This window comes from Pithys albifrons, chromosome 10 (assembly GCF_047495875.1).
Source record: "Pithys albifrons albifrons isolate INPA30051 chromosome 10, PitAlb_v1, whole genome shotgun sequence".
NCBI classification, from domain to species: domain Eukaryota; kingdom Metazoa; phylum Chordata; class Aves; order Passeriformes; family Thamnophilidae; genus Pithys; species Pithys albifrons.
Genome location: NC_092467.1, coordinates 8,761,541 through 8,773,427, shown reverse-complemented (window position 1 = coordinate 8,773,427; position 11,887 = coordinate 8,761,541). Strand labels below are relative to the sequence as shown.

The window sequence follows — 11,887 nt, the reverse complement described above, 5'->3', positions numbered from 1 at the left end:
TACTGTCCACCCCACTGTGCCACTGCCTTTGAAACGTGCATGTCTGCATTGCCTTTAGCATTTCAGAGAAAAAGACAAACAGATGCTTGTGGCAACAACAATGACTGCTGCATCCTGCCCAGAGCCAAATAGAGTCACAGTCTGCATGAGTTACCAGCTGCTGACTTAGAGGAGACTGAGAAGCCTTTAGGAACATTTCCATCTCTGCACTATGTGGTTTGCCCCTCTGATATTAGCAGGGGTGGGGCAGTAAGAAATAATTAGTCAAACCAGAAGATTCCTAAACTTCATCCTTTTGATGTATTTTCCATCCTGAGAAATGCAGTGGAAACATCTGAGTGCAGCAGCAGCTGTGTAAGCAGAGGTGCACTGTTCCCTTCACACTGGCCACATCAGTAGCCAGAGCACCAATAAATTTCAAAGAAATAAGGTTACCTGAAGCAAGAAACAGCAAACACGCCACCAAGCTGAGAGCAGCACAATGGAAAAATAAATACATACTGCAGGCTGCTGAAGAGCAGAGACTAACTTCACAGCTGCAAGAAGGCAGGACCACAAGCAAAGATGATGATGCAAAACAGCTGCAGCCTTTGGGTCCTGCCTGGTGCTAACGTGACAGACAATCCTAGGGTTAGAACTCCAAGGGCCAGTCACCAGAGTGTGCAAAGAGGGGGTTTTATACCACTTCTTTTCCTTGCCCTTCAGACTGCTCTGCAAGAAGTGTTTCTGGGTCACACAGAGGAACATGGTGACTTTAGGGACAGAAGTGCTTCTGCTCAGCAACAACTGTCTGGCACCACTCAAGCTCAAGGCTGTGTTTTGAGATCGGGCTCTTCCTTTTGGCCACAGTGGGCTTGGGCTGCTTGGTCTGTGCTGCTATCACACCTTCCCAGACCCCAGATCCTGAGGGTTTCATGCTGGAGACCCAAAGCTTCATGGAAGTGCTCCTGTGCACTGCCAAGCAGCCTGTCAAGTGTGATGAGGTTCCTAAGGTTTCTGCCATGCTGCTGGAGAAGGAACAAGGTGCTGGCCCCTGACCACCCTGACCTTCAGTGTTCTGGCCATTGCAGAAGCCTGTTGCACCAAATGAGAACAGTACCACTTACTAGAAAAATATATCTTTATTTACCATCTGTGTTTTGCTCAGGAGAGAACATCTCATGACAAGGGGGCTGGCCACTGAGAGGCCACCATGTCACCACACTCATCATGAAGGGGACAGCAGACCAGCAAGCACTCCATAAAGGACCCTCATGTGTTGAAAGGGCAGGAGGAGGGTTAGAAATGCTTTCACCTCACGGCCCACTGTCCTGCTGTGCTGTTCAGATCCTGCCAGCAGAGCACATGGCCTCCCTACCAGCCCCACCACCACAGCACGGTAAGGGTTCCACTCCAGGGGTGGGACCCCCTCAGGACACCTCTGCTTCTGGTGTGTTCCTTGCAAGGCAGGTGGGATGAGTTAAATAAAGGGGTAGGGGAGCATTTCTGGGATGGGAACAGTCGATAACTTAACACAAAATGAACATATCTCCTGTAACAGCCCAGCTTGCAGCAGGTGCCTGTGGGACAGCAGTCACAGAGCCCAGTGCCTGGGAAGGGTGAGCAGTTGTTAGCACTGCTCATTCCCACACCACTCCCTGCAGTGTGGCACAACCCAGGCACTTGTAGTCCTGGCTCACGGGACCTCCAGACACCCATCAGCTGTCCCTGCTGACCCAAGCTCAGCAGGGCCATGGCACCACATGAGGCTGCAAGCCCCAGCATCTTCTCAAGTAGCAAGTAGTGAGTTTCGATGGGGTCTTCAGCACAGCATGTTTTGAGTTTGTAGAGACTTTTTTTGTAAGGAGAATATGTGCAATGCTCTTCAGGCTGACACAGTACAGCCCTGGTATTACCCAGGTGCCTGCTTTGAAGCCTTTTCCAGTTGCTTGAACTCTCTCACACTGAAAGCCAAAACATGGTTTTCTTGGTGGGCTTCATGGTACAAGACACTGGTTTGGCCACTGAGCTCAGGAAGCACTCACCCCTCACACACCCTGGTGTGTGTGTGTGTGCTGGCCATATTCCAATTAGCCTCACTTCAAAGCTTAAACAAGCCGAAGAAAGTCTTGGATTCCTCAAAATTAACCAGGGCGACTTTGGAGACATTGACGTGCAAGCTGTCCATCTTCCTGAGACTGAAGAGAGCCCCCAGGTAGCTTTTCCGGGCCCACGTCCTCTGCCCCGTGCAGTAGTTGATGCCTTTGTCCTCCATCAGCACGTGGCTGCCCGGCGAGGTCGGGTTTCTCTTGTAGACGACGTGTGTGAGCACTTGGCCATCGCAGACACTGCCCCGGAACAGCACGTTGGAGTACACGAAGTACAGCCCAGTCTCATTGATGATGAGCCCCCGGTCGCGGTACTGAATGCCACTGGTGTAGGCATGGCCAGAGATGGGCTCCCACTCCAGAGGCATGTTCTGCTGGGATGGGCTCCCTGGAAGCCGAAACAAGCAAAAAGGAAGGGTGGTAAGTACACCAGTCATGTGTTTTTATCTCAAGTCACACTCCACATCACAAGTCAACCGTTCTCCAGGCGCCTGAATGTAGCATGGAAAGTCCGCCCCAATCTCACACCTCACCAATGCCAGCCCCTGTGACAGCTTCTGCCTCACACACCCCAGAGGCAAACCAAAACCAGGCCTCACTGAGAAGTCTGAACAAGGGGGAGATTTTATCTGTGGAGCAACTTTCCACTGTTAGACCATGTGTCTTCCAAGGAAAATAGGAATGCCTATGTGAGGTGGGCTCCTCACAACTATGACCATGCCACCCTCTCACCCCAATCACACCTGCCCTGTCCCCTGCTCCTGAATTCTGCTGGTCCTTCAGCACATACCTGTTAAATGCGCTGCCTTTCTTTCTTCCTTTTTCATTGAATCCTTCTGCCCTGCACAGAAACAGGGAAGATGTTAGCCATGTGCTCCATGGAGAAGTTAGCCCAGACAGCAGAAGGGACCCAGCCACAAAGCTGATACTGCAGACCACCCCCTGGCCAGGCAGATATTGTCCTGAGGGACATAGAGCCCAGCTAGGAAAACTTTGCCTTTCTTGGAGAGCTTGGCTCCCCTGGACAGGTGGCCAGATACACCAACCCAGTAACTGGATCCCGCCTGCTTCACCCTTCCCATCTTCTCAGCATCTACTTCATGTCCTCTAATTTTAGAAGCAGCCGTTTCTTTTCTCAAGCCAATTAAATTTTCCTCTCTTCTCCCTCTTCTCCTTTACACTATTCCTGTTTCTATTTATTTATTCATCACCCTCCAGCAATTAAGGATTACTATTTATGTTCAGCTTCTGCTAAAGAAGCTTTTGATCAGAGCACTGAGCATCCAGTTAAAATGACAGATCCTCTTCCTCTAAAGTGGAAAATTCATTGATATGGAAGTTGATGGGAACCAGGACTGCCCTTTCCAGAGAATTTTGCTGTTTCCAAACTTGTTTTGATTCAGTATCAGAACAAATTTGAAAACAAATTAACTTTTCTATTAACAAACATTCTCAAGGGGAGGAAAAAAACCCCAACTTTTCAGATGTAGCAAAAATTGTCAAGAGACATGAAGATTTCTTTCTCACTTGGCCATCTTTAAAAAGGATATCTTCACTGATAACATTAACATGGAATGCAAATGAAAAATAATAGTTTGGAAACTCAAAATATGATTTTTAAATTGTTCCATTCAAATTGAAATGCTTTCTTCTTTTTCTAAAAGAAATCTAGAAAAATTGGCAGGTTCTTATGGAAAGTTTCAATTTCACTGAAATTACATTTCTAAGAGGAAGACTCTGTACATAGAATCAGACTTCTCTCAACTAGCTTTGTGTCAAAAGAATTTAGGAAAAAATAAAGTGTGCTCTCAAAAGTGGGAGTTAATCCCTCACTCCAAAGAAAACAGACGCCTTTGTATCCTCCCAAAATCTTCTAAGAGTAAGGATAGAAAGAAGTCACTCATGAAGTGCCCGTTTCTCTCTTCTTCTTTCCATAAATGTTGTTGCTCCACATCAGGACAGCTGGATTCTCCCTTTCACAGGAGAGGACTGCCAGTGCCATTGTCACACTGGGAATGGGAGGCCCCAGGAACCTGTGGCTGACCCCTCGAAGCAGTCCAGCAGGGACGTTGCAGGACCACATCCCCACACCCCTGAGATAAAGCTCTTTGTTCAACCAAGCAAATGAAATCGGCGCTCTCAGAGCCTCAAGCTGTGCCCCTGGAGGGGAGAGGGACAAGCTCAACAGGAGCACTCACACCTGCTAACACAGGAGTTCCTCCTCCAAGCACTTCAACTCACCTATGAGTTTCTCCAGAGCCGGAGGGATGTGTTCAGCATCAGCAGACTGTCAAAAGAGAAGAGTGACACTGTCTTAGAGTGAAAGCATAAGCAGCCTAGGACTGTCTTCCACAGTGGTTAATTCTGGGTGATAATGGGGAGCTGTAAAGAGCTAAGAAATACACAGGGAGAGACCTCGCAGCCCTCAGGAACACAAAGACATCCAGATCAGTCACCAACAGAGCAGCCCCTCACAGTACTAAGCAACCCCACTCACTGTGTCACAGCAGACACTGATATAGCACTATCCTTCCCCTTGGGGAACTTGGCACCACCTGAGCATCTCAGACACAAGTTCAAGTTTTTCCTTTTCCCTGTTTCCCCAGGGGACCTATGACAAGCCAGGCAGAGCTCACCTCTCGGAGTTCAGCCAGTTCCTTCTCCAGATGAAAAATCTGAAACATGCTCAGCCCCACTCCAGTGAGGGCCAACAGGAGTAGCAAGTAGATCACCAGGAAGTCGACGCTCCTCCTTTCCCTCTTCTTCCCTGGCTTTTTCCTCCGGTCGGGTACTGGCGGTGGGAAAGGAGCAACAGGGGTTGCCGAGGGACAGGAAGTACTTGCATCAGCACAGCCGTCCACCCAAAAAATCTGTGGGTACACGTAGTTCAAGTTCTGCTGCATGGTCGGGAGCGGGATAGGCTGGACACGCTTGGCGTGGTCCTCCGTATGGCAGCCAAAAACTGCCGCGGTTGTCCCAGTCTGAGCCCCGGGGGAAGACCCAGCTCTGCCTTTGTACGCCTGCATCCCTGCAGCGATGAACACCCAGCTCGGCTGCTGCGACTCTCTGAAAACCTCAAGCATCGACAGCAAACCCCAAGGAGCTTCCGCCCTCGGGTGCAGGCTTGGGGCAGCCACCTGCTCCTCCCACCCGAGGAGAACGCGCTCCCACAGCCACGAGGGCTGCACCGCCAGTCCGCGGCTGAGTAACAGCTCAGCTCAAACCCACCACCAAACCACCCTTTCCAGCATCCCACTTGCACAGAGGCAGCTGCTTTTCCACTGCGGTGTCCTAGACCACAAGCAGAGCAAAAGGAAAGACAAAACCTCTGGCACGGTGTACGAAGAGGGGAGAGACAGAGCTGATGACTCCTGACCTCGGCAAGGTGGAGAAGCAATGCCGAGTACAGCTGTAGTGCTGAGCAATCACCTCATTTCACACAGGACAAATTCCTTACCATTATCCATTTTGCATCCCACCTTTTCCTTGACTGCTTCACAGGGTGTGTGAGTCACAGAACACGGGTCACAGACAGTGTCCCACCGCGATAAACAACCTAAGTGAGAAGACGAGGACACCGTGAGTGTTGCAGCCCGAACGGAGCTGCCCCAGCATTAACAGCCCAAGCAGGGCTCGGTGTGCGGCCCCACCGATACACGGGCCAGGCTGAACCAGCGGATTGAACCTGGGGAACACACAGTGCCTCGGGGCACAAGCAGCTCCTGCTGTCCCTCTTACCTCTAAAGGCAAATACCATCTCAAATTCCACAGTCCTCCTCTGACCTGAAGAAGCCTTACAGAGGGAAAGGCTTTTTTACCATCTCTCTCTCCAGGTCAGTGCTGAGCACTGCAGCAGGATCTAACCTGGTTGGGTAACATGATTAAAGCCAGGGGCAAACACACTGCTACTTATCTTAGTACAATTTCTCTTGCCTTCCAAGAAAGCATCCAGAATCCAGGCTGTGCTGCAAGGACCAGAACTTGTAAGAGTTCTTACAAAATCCTAATGGAGAGAGAGAGGGACATCATTCCTCAATTTCCAATCCCCACTGACCCCAGATTTCTAAGTGAGGACAATGACATTTTCCCAGAGATACACAAGGTGCACACATGTGATTATAGAGTTTGTTCTTGCATTGTAAAGACCTACACTGAAGTATGTACGGTAAAAAAGTGAAATGCTTAATGCGAGACCAAACTGGAGATTTGTCTCCTCTGTGGCTGACAAATGAACCCAACACACAGGCTTTGATCTTGAACATCAAAACTGGGATATGAGAAGAGCACTCTTGAACATCCTATATACACTTGTTTCTCCAAAGCAAGGGCTCAGCTCTGCCTCCAACCACACCAATAAATCAGACATACTGTCAAAGCCCTGCCTGCACCACTAGATACCCCACTGGTTTTTGAAGATGTTCACCACAGCACTTTGCTGCAGCAGTGAAGTGCAGAGCAAGACATTTCAACCACCCCGTCTGGCTCTTCCTTGCACTTCTAGGTTCCTGACATAAAAGACAACATAAATCCAGCTCCAACAGTTCAAGCTGGGTTATGTCTACCCTCTCTCAGCCCTCCTCTCTGCACCCCAGAACAGCATTCCCCAGAGAGCCCAAGGACAGGTCCCAGCCCACTCCAGGACCATTACCAGAGAGCGTCACACAATGACCGTCTGGAGAGGAGTCACTCCCGAGTTCTTCCTGACACAACGTGTTTAACACTGACAGCTTCTCGTGGTGGGATTGAGGGCACAGAGAAGGCTCCCTTAAATGTCAGAAGTGTTCTTATTTCTCACCCACTGCTTCCTATTTTCACAAAGATGCTTTTATAATTGATGGGTGAGAGGGAGAGACAAGGAAACCAAGTAGAGCCATTTCAGCTGCATCTTCACTTCTGAATGTTCAGATCAAGAGCCTGCTAATACCACATGTCCTGGCAAGCCAAATATCAGAAGGAAAAAAAAAGGTGTCAGATTTGTCTATCTGCCTCACTATTCCCCTCTTCAACGAGCCTGCAAGATACACACTGTGTTTCCAACAGCCTTATTATGTGATTTGAACAGGAAAAAATATTTTCAAATGGAAACACCTTCCATAGCCCTTATCAGAGAACTGTTCCCTTTTGCCAAAATCAACAAAAAATGTTAGACTGAAAAAGAGAATTTTCTCAGAAGAACACTCTCCATCCTCACTTCACCCCCAGAGGAGAGGTGGGAGCTCTTATTAATAAGACACAAAATTATGCTAAAGTTTATGTTGACAGCAGAGAATCAGCCAGCAGCTGAAAATTCATATCTGAAGATTCAGGGACAAAAGGATGACCTGCCTGAAATATTTCAAAGAAAGCAGGACCTGAACAATGATCCAGATCTAATACTTGACATAAAACAAAACCAACTTGGGTGTGAACCTCTGTGTAGGAGAGGCTCTCATCATGTTTTGGACAGAGTCTATCTGAAAGCAAGTATTTCCTATTACACCAATGACTAGTGGAAATGCTAAAAAGCAGCTCTTGAAAGCCCACAGGCTGCATAAATTACACCCAAAACCTGAGGAAGTTGAGAATCATTCACATTCAAAAAACAGGATTCAAACCCGTGAGGACAGAGAATTGCATAAGAAAACAAGTCTAAAAACAGACTGCAAATCAAGCTCTTTATGTAGAAAATAACATACTAGAAAGAAAATAACTGAGACTGAAATGCTCCTCAGTGAGACATGAGCTTCCAGCAGGGAAAGCCCACAGGTTCCCAAGAGAGCTCACACAGAGCTCTAGACAGCTACAGACAGTCCTGGAATGCACTTCCCAAGTCTATGTTTAACTTCAGGGAGGCTTGGGAAGAAGTTGCAGTAACTGCTGGACAGCAAAGGGGTTCAACTCTGTGCATTCAAGAGCAGATTGGCAGGGAGGGATGGACAGCGTGTGGAAAACCTGTATAAAGAGGGACAATTTCCTGCAGCAGAGTGCTCTTAAATCTCACAGAATAAAAACCTTCCCCGGGAGCCACTTACCGGGAGCCAAAGCTGAAGGAGGTTGAAAAAAAAAAAAAAAGACATGGATTTTTGACAGAATATTGGCATGGATGCTTGTGAGAGCTGCCTCCAAAGGGAGAGGATCTTCATCCACTGAAGCCTTGGAGGAGTGTGGAAGACAGGAGAAGTCATCCAGCCTCTGCAGTTAGTGCTGACATCTTTATGTAATTCCTTTATTACATGTTGAAGAGTTTGGTTTCCCAAAATAGGGTGGTGCTTTTCCTTTCCTCAACCACTGCTTTCCCTGCTAGAAGGATTTGCAGCACACAAAGCCATATCTTGGTGCCAAGAGCACACAGGGGGGACATTCAGATATCCACACTCAAGAGCAGGTTTTGAAATCCATTGCTAGCACAGCTTCAGGCCTGGTGGTGCAGTGCTAACATGTCCTTCTCCAGTGAAGAAGGGGCTTTATCCTCTCCTTCACCATAATCTCAACAAGCAGAGAGCAGCCCTGAATTCAGCAACAGACGTACAGGGCTCTGTCCCAAGGCTGGAGAGAATTCAAGGAGCCAAAGCAGCTGAGGAAAAGGGCAATAATTAAAATATTACTCTCCTGCTTTTGTTTCTTTTGAGCAAGGAAATTAGGTATATTGGTTATGAGGTAATGGAATGTATTCTGAGAAAAGAAGCAGGTCATTTCATATCATAAAATAGCTTAGTCATAGGAGAAAATGGGACAAGGTGCTGTGGCCACTCAGAAGTTGCAAAGGAAGACTATGGAGAACATGCAGATGTTGGTTTCCCATCTCCTTCCCAGTGTCACCTGCAGTGTCAGTGGATTCACAAGCTCTTCAGCAGGGTCCATGCCCTGCCCCAGGCTCTCAGCACAAAGCCAGTCTTTGCTCTGGAAAACACCAGCCAGCCCTGCTGGCCAGTGTGGCCTAGTTGGTATTTGACAATTTTATTTCTTCTTGGGAGCAGCCATTCTCCGCCCATTAAAAACAAACAAACAAACAAACCCCAAACCTACCAACCACAAAAAGGCAACAAAATGCCCCAAGATCTTCCTCAGGATCCTGAGTCCACCAGAATCACACCTCACTCTGGGTCACTGAGCAAATTCAGGTCCTCCAGCATTGCTTTGGTGACAGAACCCAGCACCAGCTGTGACCATCTCATTACACAGCATCCAACACCAGTGACCCCCATCAGCCCATTTCCCAAAGCCCCAAGGGACCTTCAGCTGAGTTTCCTGGGGTTTAACTTTGAGCTACAGGTGGTTTCATGAGCAGTGCACACAACCTTGACATTCCAGCAGTAACCATGTCAAATTATGACTAATAGAAGATTCCTATCTGCTTCTGGGTACTTTTCTGGGGAAAAAAAGAAAAAACTAGCAGACAGGGATTCTTGTTTGCTGTAAGTTCCCAGTGGGTCTGGCAGCTGGATGTGGGCTCTGACCATAACAAAGGAAAAACACACGACAGAGTGGCAAACAATTCTTTTCCATCTCCAGGTCCACAAAGTGCAGAATTAACTTCCTCTCCATTTCCCTACCAAAAGCCACACTGCTGACGTGGGAATTGATGGGTGACTCCAGTGGAAAACAGCACAGGTGAGACCAGTTGCAGTTCCCAGGCCTTGTGTCCAATGTGACAGCAGAAAGCTCCTTTCCAATTTACTATGCTTAAATTATAGAAGGGATAAGTAACAGACCCAATTCAGTACCCTTTCCTAAACTAACACATTTTATCTAAACAAGCTCTGGGGACACAGATTATCTTCAAGCTGTCTCAAACCACAGCAACATCTCCCACAGCTCCCAGTACTGTTTGACACTCAGGTTTTCCAGATGAGCCACCCAGTGCCTGCCCACAGCAGTTTGTGGTCAGGGCTCTACACTTTAATTGTTCCAAATGAAGTGGAACATGTTTGTGCCTGATTAAGCAGAGATTATTCATCTCATGCTGTAACTTGGCAAAAGCAGAAGCCACACAAAGACACCTTAGACTCGAGTTCTCCACTTCAACCATTAAACAGCTGGTAGAGTTTGCATATTTAAAAAATTTTGAATTTTCACTCTGATGCTTGATGTATAGAACTGAAACACCTATTTTGGCAAACATGGCAGGCAATTCACTTACACAAGGTGTTTGTTTGTGACTATCCATCCTCCTGAGGAAACCTTTGCATTGCATTGGTATTTTTTAACCTCAGATTCCAGATCTGCCCAAGGACTGGAGGACACCCTCCCCACCCTGGCACACACACACTGGCTTCTTGATATCTTACACCAGCAGCTGTCCAATCTCAGTATGTAATATCACAAGATGGACTAGGCCCCCCCATTTAAGTATCCACAACACCACAGAAATTCACTGAAATTTACAGACTGTCTTTTATAGACTGTCTTCATTAGAAACTATTATTTCCTATATCAAGATTATAACTGATTTGAGAGACCCGATTCCACCAAAGAATCGTATTTTGAAAGCCAGATCGCATGACGTTAATAAAACCGAAAGTAAAAAATTACTCAAGAGCCCACATGAAAGGACAACATTAAGCAATAAGAACCTGATGTCAAGAGTCCTTTTTCAAAAGAAGTGGTTACAGATAATTAAAAGCAAGAAGGCAGCAGAAGGTGGAAGCTGTGGTTCAGTCTCCTGCCAGAACACACTCTCGGGTCTGCAAAAGCACCATCAGCTCCATAGGTTCCTTCAGATGTGTTATTCCCATGGCACACTTCCCACATGTTCATTACAGGACCAGCTTTATCCCTGATATTCTTCCACAGAATGCAGCAACTCCTCAGACCCAAGTCATGCTCAGTTCTTAAAATGTATAGCGAGAGCAGGGTATTAAGGAGTGGTTTAGAAGGAATTTGGTTTCTCATCTGAAATTATTAGCTTGCAAATTTGAACACATGCTTGGAATTTCAGTGTGCAGCCTCATTCTACATTTAACAGCATAGTATGTATCTGTCAGTCTTTGGTTCACAATCAGAGACTAAAGATGGGCTGTTTTAAGAGTTCAGTCACATCCAGCTTCAGGTGATTCTTGCTAAAGAGCCCAGTGGTTTCCTGGGCAGTGAAGGTGTATGGCTTCCTACAAGTGACATATCAAGAGAAATGAGTAAAATGAAAGAAGCCCACACCCTCCTCCAAAAAAATAGCCAGCACTCTCCCCCCACCCCCCAGCAAACTCCACAATCAATTGCTTTTAAAATCAGTGCTATGATGAACCAGAGTCTTGGGACACTCAAGTGAAAAACCAGTGCTGGAGAGCTCTCCTTTGACCAGCAGATGCTGGAGCGCCTGTGAATTCGGCACTGGCTGCACACAGTGCTGCTGTGCTCGACAGAACTAAGTGAGGAGGAAGGGGTCAGGAAGGGGCAAATTTCAAGCTGACAACTCTGGTTTGAAGTAATGACTCTATAACATTTTGCTTTTATGGCCTTTCATATCCTTCACAAGCCTTAGCTCTGAGTACCAAGAGGTAATTTCATGTAGTTGGTCTCATCAAAAGCCACCATCCCAGAGACCCCCTTGGGCAAGCTGTGAACTGACTTGCTGGAAACTTCTCCAGCTGTTTCACAAGGCCACAATTCCTGAACTTTCTGACAAAGTGCCACTCAGCCTTCAGAATGCAGCTCCCCCTTTTTCTTCTTTAAATAGACAAACACATCCAGGCTGACAAGTTTATAAACTCCTTACTAGGGCCCAAAGGACCCCAGGCCCAGTCCTGGACTGAATATTAAAGAATAGTCCTCCTCAGAGAATTTAAAGCCACAAGTTTCATTTTCAAAGGAAAAATGCCAGTAAA

The 11,887-nt window shown here is 47.2% G+C and overlaps 1 protein-coding gene across 1 annotated transcript; it reads right to left on the bottom strand.

Annotated features, from left to right (window-relative positions):
• Positions 1–1,678: 1,678 nt before the first annotated feature.
• On the bottom strand, positions 1,679–5,113 carry FASLG (Fas ligand). Its single transcript, XM_071565230.1, has 4 exons — positions 4,724–5,113; positions 4,329–4,374; positions 2,878–2,928; positions 1,679–2,475 (listed from the first exon to the last, which is right to left on the bottom strand). Exons 1-4 carry the CDS (start codon positions 5,111–5,113, stop codon positions 2,081–2,083), a joined length of 882 nt encoding a protein of 293 aa, XP_071421331.1. The 3' UTR covers positions 1,679–2,080.
• Positions 5,114–11,887: the final 6,774 nt, after the last annotated feature.